General features: G+C 47.0%; 4 protein-coding genes across 4 annotated transcripts; 1 reads left to right on the top strand and 3 right to left on the bottom strand. All coding sequences in view use genetic code 12, as the record gives it.

Moving 5' to 3' along the window:
* Positions 1 to 284: 284 nt before the first annotated feature.
* Positions 285 to 851, top strand: RPS7A (40S ribosomal protein eS7; the record flags this gene model as incomplete). Its single annotated transcript, XM_002617309.1, has 1 exon — positions 285 to 851. The coding sequence occupies one exon, from the start codon at positions 285 to 287 to the stop codon at positions 849 to 851; it is 567 nt and encodes a 188-aa protein (XP_002617355.1).
* A 1,040-nt stretch (positions 852 to 1,891) lies between these two features.
* Positions 1,892 to 3,682, bottom strand: BZZ1 (Bzz1p; the record flags this gene model as incomplete). Its single annotated transcript, XM_002617308.1, has 1 exon — positions 1,892 to 3,682. One exon carries the CDS (start codon positions 3,680 to 3,682, stop codon positions 1,892 to 1,894), a length of 1,791 nt encoding a protein of 596 aa, XP_002617354.1.
* Positions 3,683 to 4,253: 571 nt separating this feature from the next.
* On the bottom strand, positions 4,254 to 4,604 carry FOB63_005011 (uncharacterized protein; the record flags this gene model as incomplete). The annotated part of the gene is made up of 1 exon (XM_066102450.1): positions 4,254 to 4,604. The coding sequence occupies one exon, from the start codon at positions 4,602 to 4,604 to the stop codon at positions 4,254 to 4,256; it is 351 nt and encodes a 116-aa protein (XP_065958216.1).
* Positions 4,605 to 10,497: 5,893 nt separating this feature from the next.
* TMA46 (uncharacterized protein) lies at positions 10,498 to 11,592 on the bottom strand (the record flags this gene model as incomplete). The annotated part of the gene is made up of 1 exon (XM_002617306.2): positions 10,498 to 11,592. One exon carries the CDS (start codon positions 11,590 to 11,592, stop codon positions 10,498 to 10,500), a length of 1,095 nt encoding a protein of 364 aa, XP_002617352.2.
* Between the last annotated feature and the right edge of the window lie 17 nt (positions 11,593 to 11,609).

The following is an 11,609-nucleotide window of genomic DNA, read 5'->3' on the forward strand; positions in this document are numbered from 1 at the left end:
ATTATCTCTTATGTATTCGATCTCTGGTACTCTTCCTAACCCTGATTTCGCAGTCACACCGACGCACGTGCCGCGGCCTTGTCGCCGCACTACAAAAGAGCCGCTGTTTGATGTTCTATTCCTGCACATGTGCTATTCTCGCGACTGTTGTTTGGCGCAAGATGGACTCAAGGCCCTGCACCCGTGCCTCCCTGAAGTAGGTGCACTCCCCACTGGCGATTTTTTCACCTCAAAGTTTTTTTCCCTCTAAAAATTTTCTTCCCCATCGACAGTCCTCACCCAAAATGTCTGCTGCCAACAAGATCTTGTCTGAAAACCCAAACGAATTGGAGTTGCAAGTTGCCCAGGCTTTCATCGACTTGGAAGCCCAAACCGACTTGAAGGCCGACTTGAGACCTTTGCAATTCAAGTCCATCAAGGAATTCGATGTTGCCGGCGGTAAGAAGGCTTTGGCCATCTTCGTCCCAGTTCCATCTGTTGCTGGTTACAGAAAGGTCCAGACCAGATTGACCAGAGAGTTGGAGAAGAAGTTCCCAGACAGACACGTTGTTTTCTTGGCTGAGAGAAGAATCTTGCCAAAGCCAGCCAGAAAGTCCAAGAAGCTCCAAAAGAGACCAAGATCCAGAACCTTGACTGCTGTCCACGACAAGATCTTGGAAGACTTGGTTTTCCCTACCGAGATTGTTGGCAAGAGAGTCAGATACTTGGTTGGTGGCTCCAAGATCCAAAAGGTTTTGTTGGACTCCAAGGACTCTTCTGCTGTCGACTACAAGCTCGAGTCCTTCTCTCAATTGTACAACAAGTTGACCGGTAAGCAGGTTGTCTTTGAAATCCCAGGTGACGTTTACTAAGCTTGTCTCGCCTGTTTTTCCCTCATGTTCTGCAATACGATTCCATCTGTGTTTTTACTCCACGCCCGGCGTTTGTCGTGGCTTGGACTGGTCATGCTAATTAGCACCAATTGACAAATACTTAATGTGGTATTTATCGCTTATAAATAACCCCTACGCTAGTACATGTAGTTGTAGAAATATCTGACCGGCTGTGCTCACGACTTGAGTTTATGCTTGTCTGTCAAATCTAAAGACAGAATCAGTCAAGCCAATGAGAAAAATACCGTTTGGGTGCCAGCTCTCCAGCAAAAGTTCCAACAGGCCGATCTCAAAGATTATATCTCTGGTCTCTCAGAGTTTAATGTTTGTGACATTAAATTTGAAACGTTTAATTTGATCTTTGTAGAGTAGAATGACTGTAACACGATCTTTACAGAAAACAAAGCATGGGAAAGAACCCTTATTCAATCATCAAGAATCACCTTTCTCAACAGCAGGTAATTAAAAATTATTTTTTTGTAATCATGTCCTTCCAATCGTAGTCTGAGTATCATCATTAATTCTGTTTGTCGTTCACTTGTGTTGAACTATAGTAGCTTAATATTAGAAGGATTGCAATACTACGCATTCCAGTTGATTGGCATTTTTCAACCACAAGAAGTCGCCATAGAAGCTGGTTTTTGTTCTGATATCACGATAATGCTTGCGCAATAAAGAGGCTGAAATCAGTTGAAAGACTCGAGAAATCTTTCTCGATAACAGAAGAGGGCGCAACACTTATCGAAGAGTAAAATATCCTCTTCACACTAAAAAGTTCGAAGTCTTACAATATAAGGCTTCTAAGTTCTACAATAAAAGGATTCTAAGTTCTACAATAAAGGCTTCGAAGTCTTACAATATAAGGCTTCTAAGTTCTACAATATAAGGCTTCTAAGTTCTACAATAAAGGCTTCTCAGTTCTACAATAACATTCATCATAAACATTTTTGTGGTCGCTATGCATTGGGTCACACGAACCCTGATCGATGCATAGAACGGTTTTTAGAAATAGAACTAGTCTAAACTGCTTTCGCATATGCTGTTGGGAAGAGACCCTTTTTCCCATTGAGCTCGCCTTCCGTCCATCCGCTTCCATCGGTGTCTTCCTGGACCAACGCGATCTTGTCTCCGGCCCGAATAGTCAACTCGTTGTCTTCCTCCGCATTGTAGTCATACAACGCTTCGAGATAACGCACTCTTCTTGCCCCGCGCTTTGGAGGAACGGATGGACCCTTTTTCTTGCTTGTGATTTCGATGTAGCTTGTAGGCACAAGACCATTGCCTTTCTGCAGCTTGACCAAAGTCCAGCCCGATCCATCGTCTTCTTCCAAGACCTCTAAATCTTCGCCTTGCGCTATGGAAGTCTCGTCGTCGCCTGCGGCGTCGTATGGATAAAGTGCCCGGGCCATAGTTTCTGCACTAGAGCTCTTTGATGCGCTGGTTGTATTTCTGCGCAAGCTGAAAATACCTGCAAGGCCGTGGCCCGAGTTATTTGTCACCTCACTGGCCACTGTATGTATAGACTGGCCGTCATGCACAATTTCCTGGGTCTGCTCGTGCTTGCTGGACTTGAACAAGCCAAAGCCGTGCTTCTTCTCTTTCTTCGTCTCCACGTAGGACAAGTCTTTGTTTCCTGCGAAATTCTGGATCACCTCGATCTCCACCTCGCTCTTGACCCGGGCGGAATCTTCTCTCATGAACTTCTGCAAAAGCGAAAGGGCGTCGGTAAGTTTTGCATCAAACTTGAGGGTGGTCGAGTCGCCGCTGGCTTTACGAGCTTCTGCAGCCTCTTCAAGCCTCTGTTTGGCCAAAAGAGTCAGTTCCTTCGCCGACGCATAGGCATTGAGGCTGGCATTCAATGTCTTCTTCAAGTCTGTGAGTTCCGGCTCCTTTGTGATGAGTGACTCGTCGTCGTGCCAGAAATCACAAGGAACAAAGAGGAAGTCGGGAGGCTCTTTCCAGTCTGCTGCGTTGTGCTTGACAAACATCGCAGTGTCGAGTTTTGGGTTGTTTTGCTCGATGGTGGTGTCGATCTCGAAAAGAAGCTCTTTGATCTTGTCGCTGAAGTTGCGCTCTATGATGTTTGCGTTCTTCAAAAGCTTGTTCAAGATGGCCACGCGCGACTCGTTCAAGTCCTGGAAGTAATCTAGCAACTCGGGCAAGTCCTGGAAATAGTACTTGTCTTTCAAGCGGTTGGCTATGCTGAGACGAATGAGATAGTGGTTTTTCCCAATGTTCATGTCCACCTCTCGCTCGTGGAGTTTCTGCTGGTACTTTTCGCCCAGCGACTTTTCCGTCCGTTGCCGAGCCGCCTCTGTCTTCTGGCACAAGCCGTCGTAGTGTTTTTTCGCCTTGGCCACCTCGTCCTCGGTGGCCTTCTTCTCCGCCACCAAAAACTCGTTGATGGCGCCGATCTGCCGGGCCACTTTCTCCAGCTTCACCTGCAAACTCGCCAAGTTCTGGCATATCTTCGACTGGAGCTCCGACGCAAAATTGTCTCTTTCGGTGGCTATGGCCTCTGTCTGCGTAAGAACGTCGGTCCAAAGCACCACAGACGCCGACTCCAACGATCCGGGCGTGATTTGCGGCTCGTCGCCCACAGACAAGTGCGACAGGTTCTTGGCCTTCTTGTCAAAGTGCTTCTTGCACAATTCCTTGAGGCGGGCGGAGTATTCCTGTTCAATGGTGGCCCTTTCCCGGTAGAATTCCTGTATGTCCGCAAGCCAGTTGATTCCATTGGAGACCCACTTGTTAGTGGTTTTGAATCCGTCCTTGAGTTCGTTACCCAACGAGAGCTCTTCTAAAGACATGGTGGTTGGGCTTGAAATGCAGGCGCGATAAGTGTAGCGATAAGTGTAAAATGGAGCGCAGTAGTTTCCATACACACCATCTAGCTACATTATTGTAGCTGTACATTATTCTGTTTGGAGATGTTACATTCTGTTTGGAGCTGTACATTATTCTGTTTAGAGATGTTACCTTATGCTGTTTAGAGGTGTTACCTTATTCTGTTTGGAGCTGTATTATTTTGTTTGGAGCTGTACATTATTTTGTTTGGGGTGTACATCATTCTGTTTAGAGGTGTTACATTCTGTTTTTAGCTGTACATTATTCTGTTTCTAGCTGTACATTATTGTTTCTAGCTGTGAAAGGAACCAATAGTCACTTGAGGATGGGCTAGCGAGGATCTTCAGTCAGTTGGCTGGACAGATATGTATAGTAGATATTTAGGGACAGGATGGTGCTTGAGATCCATCCTAGAGGAATAAGATCTATACCTAAGATTGATACACAGTGACCAATTCATACACAGTGACCAAAAATGTTGAAAGATAAAGGCCGAGGGGTGAAGTGGGATCCATGATAGAGAAGAAACTGAGTTCAGACTTCACCCCGTGGTTTGTCTTGCTTGTTCGTCTTCATCGTCCGTCTTTCCTCCACAGGGATCGCCGCATAACGATCAACAAGGTTTTTATACTCACCCATTTTCATGCCCACTTTAACTTCACCGTTTATGATCGGCGCCTTGTCAGGGCTGAGAATTTCAAAGTCTCTCTCACTGATAGCAGCAACATTTATCTTCGTTATGATTGAGTTGTCGATTGAGAACTTGCAGCCAGAGCTACCAGAATCATGCGTTTCATTACATATGACTCTCGGGCTAGTGAATTCTAAGTACGGCTCGCTCGATATAACACTGGCACTTGCACGGCCAACAGCACAAATCAACATTGCTGATATAAGACAGGCAAACATCTCACAAGGCACTTTTTGCTAAGACAGTTTTGCTTTGAGTTATAACACTGTAGGATATAATCAGACACTCTAGATATAGTCAGACAACTCTAGATATAGTCAGACAACTGTAGATATTTTCTAATTTTTAATCACTGCTGAATAAAACAGGGGAGAACTGCTGAGATGTATATGCACTGCAGTCTCAAGAGACAGGAGATAGGCTTGTGAAATAGAAAGTGATATAGCGTCTGCTCTATACACTCCCGTCTTTCTAGCTGTTGAATCGATAACAGAACCGATTGAGTCACTTGAGGACGAGCTAGGGCGAGTTCCTTCAGTGTTGATAGTTGGGTTCGACATTTCTGACAAGTAACGTTTAGTTAGGATTGATATTTAGGGATGGGATGATCCTTAGAGAAGAATCCATCCTAGAAGAAAAGATGATGGTCTTATATACTTGAGTCTTTCATAAAGAGACTGTTCTCCAATCAGGAACATAGGGAATCTCCTGATTCCAGTTTAGGAATTGTCCATGGCATTGCCGTGGCATAGTCCTACCATTTCTAGTATCCTCTTCTATGATGGCAGTGAAGTCCTCACGGCATCAGAGAGTAGCATACGGCATTCCCAAGAGTTTTAGGAAGGGCACACAGCGTGGTGATGAGATAATGCAAGAACTCACGCCACATGTCATGATGGCAGACGATTGCGTACGGCAAAGATAAGTGAAGGCCTTACGCCATTTGTCAAGACATCATACGATTGTTCACGGCAATAGATGAGTGCCGTACCTACGGCACTCCATCCTATCATATCCTCGGAGACCAATCTTCATAAAGTAATTTTAAGAAAGAAGTGAATTTAGGTAGAGTGATATACATCACTGTATCTGGTTCTCAACAATAAGTGTAGCGATAAGTGTAAAATGGAGCGCAGTAGTTTCCATACACACCATCTAGCTACATTATTGTAGCTGTACATTATTCTGTTTAGAGGTGTTACATTCTGTTTAGAGGTGTTACATTCTGTTTAGAGGTGTTACATTCTGTTTGGAGCTGTACATTATTTACATTATTCTGTTTCTAGCTATACATTATTCTGTTTCTAGCTGTACATTATTCTGTTTCTAGCTGTATCAAGAACAACCGATGGTCACTTAAGGAGCTAGCGAGGATCTTCAGTCAGTTGGCTGGACAGATACGTAATGTAGATATTTAGGGACAGGATGTTTCTTGAGATCCATCCTAGAGGAATAAGATCTATACCTAAGATTGATACACAGTGACCAGAAATGTTGAAAGAAGAGGCCGGTGAAGTGGGATCCATGATAGAGAAGAAACTGAGTTCATAGTTCACCCCGTGTTTTGCATTCCTTGTTCATCTTCGCCACATAACTATCAACAAGTGCAATATACTCACTCATTTTCATACCCACTTTGGCTTCACCGTTTATGATCGGCGCAACATTCGGCGAAACATTTTCAGGATCCCTCACACCTATCATATCAACATTTATATTCGTTATGATTGACTTGTCATATCTGTACTCGCAGACAGGTTTACCATTATCATCCAAAGTTCCATCACACATAACAGGGCTAGTATATTCTAAGAACGGCTTGAACGGCTTGTGCGGGATAACACTGCCACTTGCACGGTCAACAACGCTAAACAACATTGCTGCTATAAGACAGGCAAACACCAAGCACTCTTTGCGAAGATAGGCAAACATCAGGCACTCTTTGTTAAGACAGTTTTGCTTTGAGTTATAACACTGTAGGATATAATCAGACAACTCTAGATATAGTCAGACAACTCTAGATAATCAGACAACTCTAGATAATCAGACAACTCTAGATATAATCAGACAACTGTAGATATTTTCTAACTTGTAATCACTGCTGAATATCAGGGGAGAACTACTGAGATGGATATGCACTTCAGTCTCAAGAGACAGGAGATAGGCTGTGGAAAGGCTGAGTGCGGAGATAATAATGTAGTGAACGTCTAAATAGTGAACGATTAAATAGTTGAAAGGAAAGATTCAGAGAAGATTCAGAGAAGATTCAGAGAAGATAAATGGATGTCTGGTGTGGGGTTTGTGTGAGCATCGTGTTTGACAGACGAAAAGTAGAGAAGTGACGGTAGCCTTGGGAAAGCTGGGAAATGGATTGCAAACCAAAGAATCGAATACACAATCTATTCAAGTATTTCAGAAGTTTGCTAGCTTATGAAGTTATATTGGTGCGTATTTGACACCTATTAATTGAAGTTGTATTCGCCCACTAGTAAATTAATCTGGACGCCCCGAACGTGGAGATAAGACAGATTAGAAAGACAAATGTGCGTTATAAGATTGTAAGACTGTCATCAAATTCCAGTTGAAATAATTTTAGAGCATCGGCATCTCAAAGGTTTGATATTGGTGCAATGGTTAATAGAATCAGCATTCTACTTTATTGGTGTATCTTTCTTTGAACGACAAGACAATACCAAAACATTCTATCCACCGTACTCGTACCAGATAATGTAAAGAATTCTTTGTTCTTATCGACCTTCCGTCAAAGATCGACGCTTTCCAATAGCGTGCGTTTTAATTGGGGACATCTATGTCATAGCATAATGCTCTGATCCACCTACATCCATATAGACTAAATGTAGTAAAGACACAAGTAAATCAATTCATCACTAATAAAATCCAAATAATAAATCCTCACCACTAAGATCCAAGTAAGATATCCTCACCACTAAGATCCAAGTAGGATATCCTCACCACTAAGACCCAAGTAGTATATCCTCACCACTAAGATCCACGTAATAAATCCACACTAAATGCTAATAATATTCACCACTAATAAAAACAAATAAGAACCATTCGCCTCAAGATCTAGTAAATCAATTCCACAGCAATACAGTATTGAATGCTTGCAAATCCAATTGCTCATTCTGCCATATATTGACTGGCCAGCCTCGTATAGTTCGCATGGATGCAACAGGTATCAGTGCCATTGTTTCCCCCATCTATCCTCCTTCTATCTTCCTTTTATTTTCTCTTCATTTCTTCTTCTCTTCTTCTTCTCTTCTTCTTTTCTTCTTCTTTTCTTCTCTTCTTCCTCTCTCTCCTTCTTCCTTCTTCCTTCTTCTTCTCTCTCCTCCTTTTCTTTCTTCGCGCAACAACTTCTTCTTTGCTGCACGGCACCTCCATTTTTCTGCTCCGCCATTCCGCTTCCGAAGCATCTCGCCCGCCTCTGGCGCCCTCGTAAACCTCGTCTGAGCTCCAAGCTCGCCCTTCTCCGTGCAGTGTACAAGGACTACCGTGCTCTCCGAACCAGTCCGTGGCGGCTTCCAAGAACCCTCGAGAAAGAAAAACGGCCCAGCCAGAGAGACTGGATGGCGCTCCGAAGTGTTCCGGCGCCCAGGGACAGAAGCGACGACAGCCTCCAAAGATTGCAGCGAAAAGGCTTTGGCCACAGTGACGCGAGCCTGACTCTGTTGGCAAGATCGGAGGCGCTCAGCGGCCGTCCGGGGCTCTTTTCCGAGAACGAAGGCAGGGAAAGTCCCGAGCCGAACAAAAGAAGTGAAAAGAATGGAACTGGAAGCGATCCAAGAAACGGAAAGACTGAATCCAACAACAGCACCAACAACAACACCAACAAGTACAACTACAACCACAACAACACCAACACCAACAAGTACAACTACAACCACAACTACACCAACTACAACTACAGCAACAGCCACATCAGCAACTCCAGCGCCGGCAGCGAAAGCATCTACGTGTCTGCAAAGTCGGCCCCCGACAGAGCCTCGCATGTTCCGCGGTCAGACGCCTCGGACCTCTCGGAGTCGGAGCCCAGCCTCTCGGGCAGAGAAAACCTCTCGCCCGAAGCGCCGTCCCGCCGCCAGCGCCTATGGGGCATGGCTCGTGCCGCCCGTGACACCTACATCCCCCGCTTGGCGCTGTCTGTGTCTGCCCTAGCGTCCGGTCGCTCCGACGATCTTATTCCACGCGGATCCACCATCACTTTGTTCCCCACGTACCTGCGGCGCACCCCTGGCGGCTACGTCGTCTCTGTGCGTGGCTGGGTGTGGTGTCCTGGCGTGATGAGCCGCAAAAACAGGCTCATTTTGTCCTTGGCCCGCCAGATTGTGCGCTCACAAGGCGCCGCCGCAGCCCAGGCCGTGCTGCAATTGGAAAACCCGGCGCTTCGCCAGGACCTGGTCTCCGAGACGCCCGACACGGAGCTGATTTCGTCGGTGCCGCCTGTTCCCCCACTGCGGGGCGAGTCCGACGTTCTTGTGCGTGACCGGCTTGCGCCGTTCCTTGCCCGGTCTGTGCTGGCGGCAGGCGTGTCTGTGTTGGTGGGCGCCGCCAGCCCTACTGAAGGCCGTTTGGTGGAGGTTTCGACCGTTACAGACGCAAACGGCCACTTCGAGGCCGATGTCGAAGTGCTGTACGAGCCGTCCGTGGTTCGTGTCGCAGCACAGGAAGACGAGGAAGTCACAGCGTTCCAGGAGGTTTGTGTACTCGAAGACAGGGGCCTCGGCATCATTTCGGACATTGACGACACCGTTAAAGTGACCGGGGTGGTGGGGGACAAGCGAGAGCTCATGCTGCGGCTTCTTGCCGGAGACATTGGCTCGTGGAATATCCCGCGCGTGGTGGAATGGTACAAGGCATGGGCTAGACACGCTGACGTTTCCTTCCACTACGTGTCGAACTCTCCGTGGCAATTGTTTGCATTGATCCAACAGTACTTTGATACGGTGGGCCTACCGCCCGGATCCATCCACTTGAAACAGTACACGGGCAACATCATTCTGTCGTTGATGGAACCTCTGTCGTCGCGCAAGCGGAAATCGCTCTTCCAAGTGGTGGCCCACTTCCCACATAAGACATTTGTGTGTGTGGGCGATTCCGGTGAGCAGGACCTCGAGGCGTATGCGGATTTGGCTGCGCTGTACCCGGGCCGCATCAGCGCCATCTACATCCGCATGGTTCCCGGCCTGGTGTCCGATGTTGACGATGCGCTCGTTTTGGCCGAGCTTCGTCGCATGATACGCACAGCAGACATGCTGGACTCGCTGAAAACAGAAAGCACAGACACCCAGGCAACGCAGTTACAGCCAGCACGCAGCTCCAGCACTTCTACAGCACCAAAACGTCTTTCGCCAGACTCTAGTTCCAGCAAGCCCAAACCACCCATGGTTCCACGGAAACCACAGGCTCTCCGTGCGGAGAAAATCCCGCCCCTCCCCGAACGGAAGTATCTCGGCCATGCTGCCACGGACTCGGCCCTCGAACTTCGTGCCACGCCGCCGCCTCCTCCCCCACCCCGCAGAAGGACAACCATGCCGCAATCGCCTGACATTAGAACAGGCGAGTACAGAAATTCCTACGACACGTTGCAGCAACTCTACGGGCTTGATGAGTTCAATGAACTTGAGGATTTCGACAAGCGAGGCGCCTTGTGGCTCCAGCGCATTGCTGATGTGTTGGAAGAGTTGAAGGGTACAGGTACCCGGTTGTTCTTGTTTGAGGACGACGATGAAGAATGTTTCGAGCAAGCCGTAAAGCTTGTGAGCCGTCTCTCGGAAAAGTGCAACTAAAGGAGCGAGGGCATTGGCGAAAACGTGTGCTCATAGCAGCGGAGCTGGCTATTAGCCCTATCGCATCATATCTTGGCTGACTTGCAGTCTTTTGGAAATAGCGAACATGGATTTCCCTCGTTCGTCGCCTATTTTCGTATGTTTTCTCCTACTTACCAGTCTAATGGCTTTAAGCTCTATATTACACGTAAATATCCAAGATACCACAGTCATATCCGGGTAGATCCCACGGGGATCTACATGAGAGGAGCAACTCCCCAAAATGCACCACATTTGCTCAAGCCTCGACCTGGGCCACATCCACATTCTCCTTTTCCTCCACATCAACATTCTTCTTTTCCTCCACAACGTCCTTTTCCGTGTCTTTCTTCTCCCCATTCTCCTTCTTCTCCTCGTCGAAATCGTAGTCGGATCCATCTCCGTAGTCCTTGAACTCTTCGTCCCCATTTGGCAAAGCGCTTCTGAACTCCGATAAGTCCATCTCGTCGCCCTGGTCGCCGTCCTCTTCCAGGTAAAACTTGTCTGCGAATTTCTTGAGCATGATCTCTCTTCCTGTCAATGGCCGCTTGGCGTTTTCCTTCTTCTTTTCCTCCTCCTTTCTGGCCCTCTGCTTCTTCTTCCACTCCTTGAAAGTTTCCAATGTGATGGGTGTGAACTTGGACCGGTCCAACTTTCCTCTTTCCATTTCAATAAACTCCTCCAAGGTGATTTGTGGCTCGGAGTCCTTGGCCAATCTTTCTAGTCTCTTTTGTTCCTTGGTCTTCAACACGAATCCAGGTGGCAAGGCGTGTTTGTACATACACTCGTTACCTCCATTAGGACACACCCAGAACCAACCGTACTTGTCGTTTTCCACCGCCTCGATGAAGTACTTGCAAATCTTGTCTGTGGTGGTTTTTGGGTTCCCGTGCTTGGACAAAATGACCTTTCTCAACTTCTCCTCGTCCCAGTTGTCCATAGTATCGGCTTCCTTTTCTGCTCTAGCATCGGTGTACAAGTCCTTCTTGACATCTTTCCGGCCCACCTCGGGGTTGTGAGAGAACTTACACTTGTTTCCCTTGGTACAAACGCCCTTCTTGAAAAACTCACACAAAATCGACTTGGGGTCCACACCAAACGGAACCTTGGGCTGGACAATGCCAAACAAAGCAGCCGCCTCCTTCTTGGCCTGCTCTGCTGCTTTCTTTTCCTCGGCTTTTCTCTTTTGCTCCGCTTCTCTTTTCTTAGCCGCACCTCCATCCACACCTTGTTTCATCTGGTTGATTTGCTGCTGGACTTTTTTCGACTTGTTTTTGTTCTTCATGCCGAAGCCCTTGTCCTCGTGGGCTTTGCTTTTGGGCTTGGCATCTTGTTGCTTCTTCTTTGGTGGCATTGTCGATTGCTAGTCTG

Source organism: Clavispora lusitaniae (assembly GCF_014636115.1).
Source record: "Clavispora lusitaniae strain FDAARGOS_655 chromosome Unknown tig00002663_pilon, whole genome shotgun sequence".
In the NCBI taxonomy this organism is placed as follows: domain Eukaryota; kingdom Fungi; phylum Ascomycota; class Pichiomycetes; order Serinales; family Metschnikowiaceae; genus Clavispora; species Clavispora lusitaniae.